We start from the raw sequence: 6128 nt of genomic DNA, 5'->3' as shown, positions 1-6128 counted from the left end.
CGTTTAAGAACACTGGCTGTTCTTCCAGAAGTCTTGAGTTCAATTCCCAGCAAAAATATGGTGGCTCACAACCATCTATAATGGGATCTGATGCTCACTTCTGGTACCCAGGTATGTATGCAGAGAGAACACTCTCATACATAAAATAAATAAATCTTTTTTTAAATAGCCTTAAGTTCTCATACAGAGGTGAATTTGAGACCTGAGTTGCCTACTTCCAAGTGTGGTCCCTTTTGTTTCTCTTTTGCAAAACTCAAATCCATGACTATAGAAAAAATGGCCTTACATGGAAAGTACAAGAAAATGACATTCACATCACCACTCTGATACATCCACATACAACACTCTATTGTTTGAAATAGGGAAGAACATCAGAATTCTCGCAATTTTAATTTTTTCTTTTGTTTTTGAGATATGGGCCTGCTATGTAGTTCAGGCTGGCCTTGAACTCCTGGTTCGAGTGATCTTCCCTTCTTGGGTTTCTGGTGACTGGGAATTGTAGGCATATACCCCTACATCTGGTTTACTGATTTGACTTTTTTTGTTTTGATTTAATTTTTGAAGCACCAAACTGATATTTCTGCAGAAATATCAGCATCTTGCTGGGATGATGACTGCAAGTATACTCTTGAGTCCCATTTTGAAAGCTAGTCTACTGACGGTTAAATGGTACAAAGAGCAGTTTTGCATGCTAAAGACCAGTCTTTCATGAAAACAATTGTCAGGATGTTACAACTTCCCACCTCTGGTTCTTCTGTAAGCTTTAATTAAAGTATGTACATTTTAGGTATAATGCTTTTGTATGCTTAATAGACAAAATATAACTTTCACATGCACTGAGGCACAAATGTTTTGAGTGACTCAATTTATTGCAATATTTTCTTTATTGCAAGTCTAGAACTAAGCCTCCTCTGTATGCATGGATTGCTGAATGTGTATATATCTCAATATTACATCCCTGAGTAAAAGCTCACTTGCTCATGCTCTTTGATTCTTGTTTAGAGTAGGATTCTGTCTGCTATCATTTTGTTGGTGATTCCTGTTTTGAGACTGGGTCTCATGTAATCCAAGCCGGTCTCAAACCTTCAACTTCTGGTCCTCTTGCTTTTGTCTCAAGACTGCTAGGATCTCAGATGTATGCTCGTACATCTAGTTTATGGCATGCTGCAAATGGAAAGTAGGCCCTTGTGCACACTAGGGAACTACTCTACCAACTAAGCTACTGTTCCAGGCCTGGTGATACTTTATATTTTTATTTGCTTACTTCTAAATACTGGGAGGTTAGATCTAGAACTTTGAACATGCCAGGCAAGCAATCTACAAGCTAAGCTATATCTCCAGTGATTGTGAATAACTTTTAAACTCATAATATTCATACAGAGAATGAGTGCTTAGCTTTCCTATAATGTTTTTCTCTGGTTTGAGTATCGTAAGAGCCAAAGCTAACCTGTAAACCCTACATGCCCAAAGACCCACTATCTTCCTGGAATACTTGGAGTTGTTTTTTGAAAACAAGAAAGCCATATTGGAAATACAGTGACTGTATGGTTTTTGTCCTTAAGAAACCTCTACAACAAGTATCTTATCACCATTCACTGGGACACCAGGAATGGACCTGACCAGAGTCCATTTTTATGATCAGTATTTTTTAATTAATTATTTTATATATTTTACATTCCAGATATTTTCCTCCTCCTGATTCCCGTTCCACAGTTCTGCATCCCATTCCCCTCCCCTTTGCCTCTGATAAGGTGCTCTCCTGAAATCCCTCTTCCCTGGAGCATCAGGTCTCTACAGGATTAGCCACATCTTCTCCCACTGAGGCCAGATAAGGCAATCCTCTGCTACATATGTGCCAGGGGCCACAGACCAGCCTGTGTATGCTCTTTGATTGTTGGCTTAGTCCCTGGGAGCTCTGAGGGGTCAGACAGAGTTAGTTGATATTGTTGTTCTTCCTATGGGGTTGCTGTTCCCTTCAGCTCCTTCAGTCCTTCCCTAACTCTCCCATAGGGGTCTGTGACCTCAGTCCAATGGTTGGATGTAAGTATCTGCATCTGTGTCAGTCAGCTACTGGTAGAGCCTCTCTGAGGACTGTGAGGAGCCGCCCTCACATTTGCCATTATAAGATGGCACTGACAGCTGTGTTCTAAGTGGTAAACATAGTCTGCACACATGCAGGGGCAGTTTTCCCACCATGTGTTCTGCCTTTCCCGTGATGACAACTGGGCCGATGGGCTGCAGCCAATCAGGGAGTAATACATCCTAGGTGGAGGATAATTCTCCTTAAAAAGGGATGGGGTTTCGCCATTTGCGGGCTTGCTCTCTTGCACTCTGGCTCCTGAAGATGTAAGCAATAAAGCTTTGCCGCAGAAGATTCTGGTTTGTTGCGTCTTTCCTGGCCGGTCGTGAGAACGCGTCTAATAACAATTGGTGCCGAAACCCGGGACGGGACGAGAAATTCCGGGACGAGAAAAAACTCGGGACTGGCGCAAGGAAGATCCCTCATTCCAGAACCAGAACTGCGGGTCACGGTAATAAAGGTTCCCGTAAAGCAGACTGTTAAGAAGGATTCAACTGTATGAATTCAGAACTTTTCAGCTGGGGAACGAGAGTACCAGTGAGTATAGCTTTACGAGGTAAGTCTGATCTTGAACTTTCTAAGGAAATTCAAGACAGTCTATCAGAAGTAAAGTGGAATATGTTTGGCCTTGAATTTTTTCTAGTGTTAGAAGCCCTTTTGTTCCTTTTCACATGTTATCAAGTGGTTAAGGCAGGGCGGATTCTAGATGAAATTCAGGACAAGCTATCAGAAGTAAAGTGGGGAGAGAGAGTAGGAGCAAAGAGAAAACATGGTGCACAAAATAAGTATACAGGCCTTTCCAAGGGTCTTGAACCCGAGGAAAAGTTAAGGTCAGGTAGGAATACCTGGAGAGAGATTAGAAGAAAAAGAGGAAAAAGGGAAAAGAAGAAAGATCAATTAGCGGAGGTCTCTAGGAGAAGGAGCCTGTGCTCATCGCTGGATGGGCTCGGGGAGCTAGCTCTTAGTAGCTCTGAAGCAGATGAAGAATTCTCCTCTGAAGAAACAGACTGGGAGGAAGAAGCAGCTCATTATGAGAAAAAAGGGTACCAGCCAGGTAAAGTGCTAGCTAATCAGTTAAGGAAGCAAAAAGCGGCTGGCAAAGGCCAGCTTGCTGCTTGGCCTCTTGGCAGTCGGCTTCAAGGTCATAGTGCACCTCCACCCTATGCTGAGCCCCCGCCCTGCGTAGTGCATCAGCCCTGCGCAGAGAGGCAATGGACAGAGAGGCAATGCACAGACTCGTTCATTCCAAAGGAGGAACAAAGGAAAATACAACAGGCATTTCCGGTCTTTGAAGGAGCCGAGGGTGGGCGTGTCCACGCTCCGGTAGCGTATATACAGATTAAAGAGCTTGCCGAGTCGGTCCGTAACTATGGAGTCAGTGCTAATTTCACTATAGCACAAGTGGAAAGGCTTGCGAATCACGCTATGACTCCTGGTGATTGGCAAACGGTTGTAAAAGCCGCTCTCCCTAGTATGGGCAAATATATGGAATGGAGAGCTCTTTGGCATGAAACTGCACAAGCGCAGGCCCGAGCAAACGCAGCTGCTTTGACTCCAGAGCAGAGAGATTGGACTTTTGACTTGTTAACGGGTCAGGGAGCTTATTCTGCTGATCAAACAAACTACCATTGGGGAGCTTATGCCCAGATTTCTTCCACGGCTATTAGGGCCTGGAAGGCGCTCTCTCGAGCAGGTGAAACCACTGGTCAGTTAACAAAGATAATCCAGGGACCTCAGGAATCCTTCTCAGATTTTGTGGCCAGAATGACAGAGGCAGCAGAGCGTATTTTTGGAGAGTCAGAGCAAGCTGCGCCTCTGATAAAACAGCTAATCTATGAGCAAGCCACAAAGGAGTGCCGAGCAGCCATAGCCCCAAGAAAGAACAAAGGTTTACAAGACTGGCTCAGGGTTTGTCGGGAGCTTGGGGGACCTCTCACCAATGCAGGCTTAGCGGCTGCCATCCTTCAATCCCAAAAATGCTCCGTAGGCAGAAATGATCGGAGGACATGTTTTAACTGCAGGAAGCCTGGGCATCTTAAGAAAGATTGCAGAGCTCCAGATAAAAAGCGGGGAACTCTCACTCTTTGCTCTAAGTGTGGCAAGGGTTATCATAGAGCCGACCAGTGTCGCTCTGTGAGGGATATAAAGGGCAGACTCCTTCCTCCGCAGTCAGAGAGGCGACCCAGGAAGACCCACAAGGGTGGAGCCTATACCATCCTTGCCCCCTGGAACCATGGGCCTTATTCTCGGCCGGGGTTCACTCACCTTGCAGGGCTTAGTAGTCCACCCTGGAGTTATGGATTGTCAACATTCCCCTGAAATACAGGTCCTGTGCTCAAGCCCCAAGGGCGTTTTTTCTATTAGCAAAGGAGATAGGATGGCTCAGCTGCTGCTCCTCCCTGATAATACCAGGGAGAAATTTGCAGGACCTGAGATAAAGAAAATGGGCTCCTCCAGAAATGATTCTGCCTATTTGGTTGTAAGGAAAAGGGTTAGGATGTCAAGAGCAAGAAAGGACAGAGCCCATATCACCTAATATCTAATGATTGGGCAGTTTTAGTTACCTCCTTTTCAGGACAAATAGATAATCATTATTCAAAATATCCACTTTTACAGTTTGTCCAAAATCAATCTGTTGTGTTTCCACAAATAACAGTAAGAAACCCACTTAAAAATGGGATTGTGGTATATACTGATGGATCAAAAACTGGTATAGGTGCCTATGTGGCTAATGGTAAAGTGGTATCCAAACAATATAATGAAAATTCACCTCAAGTGGTAGAATGTTTAGTGGTTTTAGAAGTTTTAAAAACCTTTTTAGAACCCCTTAATATTGTGTCAGATTCCTGTTATGTGGTCAATGCAGTAAATCTTTTAGAAGTGGCTGGGATGTGAATAAAAGTTTCCGGGATTGTGTGTTATTTCCATTCAGTATGTTAAATTTACTAGGGCAGCTAAATTGTCAAAAAGTCTTTTTCAGTATATGTTACAGAATTGGATGGCTGAATTTGAACAGATCCTTCGGGAATTGAGACTTCAGGTCAACTCCACGCGCTTGGACCTGTCCCTGATCAAAGGATTACCCAATTGGATCTCCTCAGCATTTTCCTTCTTTAAAGAATGGATGGGGGTGGGATTATGTGGAGATACACTTCGCTGTGGATTAGTGTTGCTTCTTTGGTTGGTCTGTAAGCTTAAGGCCCAAACTAGGAGAGACAAGGTGGTTATTGCCCAGGCGCTTGCAGGACTAGAACATGGTGCTTCCCCTGATATATGGTTATCTATGCTTAGGCAATAGGTCGCTGGCCACTCAGCTCTTATATCCCACGAGGCTAGTCTCATTGCACGGGATAGAGTGAGTGTGCTTCAGCAGCCCGAGAGAGTTGCAAGGCTAAGCACTGCAGTAGAAAGGCTCTGCGGCACATATGAGCCTATTCTAGGGAGACATGTCATCTTTCAAGAAGGTTGAGTGTTCAAGTGTCCTTCCCCCAGGAAAAACAACACGGGACCAGACCAGGACCCCTCTGGGTGATGAGCCTGGGAGGAGGTTATGTGTACGGCTCCTTTACCTGCACACTGGGGATTTGACCTCTATCTCCACTCTCATTAATATGGGTGGCCTATTGCTCTTATTAAAAGAAAAGGGGGATCTGTGAGGAGCCGCCCTCACATTTGCCATTATAAGATGGCACTGACAGCTGTGTTCTAAGTGGTAAACATAGTCTGCACACATGCAGGGGCAGTTTTCCCACCATGTGTTCTGCCTTTCCCGTGATGACAACTGGGCCGATGGGCTGCAGCCAATCAGGGAGTAATACATCCTAGGTGGAGGATAATTCTCCTTAAAAAGGGATGGGGTTTCGCCATTTGCGGGCTTGCTCTCTTGCACTCTGGCTCCTGAAGATGTAAGCAATAAAGCTTTGCCGCAGAAGATTCTGGTTTGTTGCGTCTTTCCTGGCCGGTCGTGAGAACGCGTCTAATAACAGAGGACAGCCATGCTAGGCTCCTGTCTGCAAGTACAACATGGCATCAGTAATAGTGTCAGGGT

At 44.7% G+C, this 6128-nt stretch overlaps 1 protein-coding gene across 1 annotated transcript; it reads left to right on the top strand.

Annotated features, from left to right (window-relative positions):
- Nucleotides 1-2578: 2578 nt before the first annotated feature.
- Gm52420 (predicted gene, 52420) lies at nucleotides 2579-4240 on the top strand (the record flags this gene model as incomplete). Its single annotated transcript, XM_030251534.1, has 1 exon — nucleotides 2579-4240. A coding segment is annotated over exon 1 (1662 nt), but the record flags the coding sequence as incomplete, so codon positions are not given.
- Nucleotides 4241-6128: the final 1888 nt, after the last annotated feature.

Source organism: Mus musculus, chromosome X (assembly GCF_000001635.26).
Source record: "Mus musculus strain C57BL/6J chromosome X, GRCm38.p6 C57BL/6J".
Taxonomy (NCBI): Eukaryota; Metazoa; Chordata; class Mammalia; order Rodentia; family Muridae; genus Mus; species Mus musculus.
This window is presented reverse-complemented; position numbering and strand designations above follow the sequence as displayed.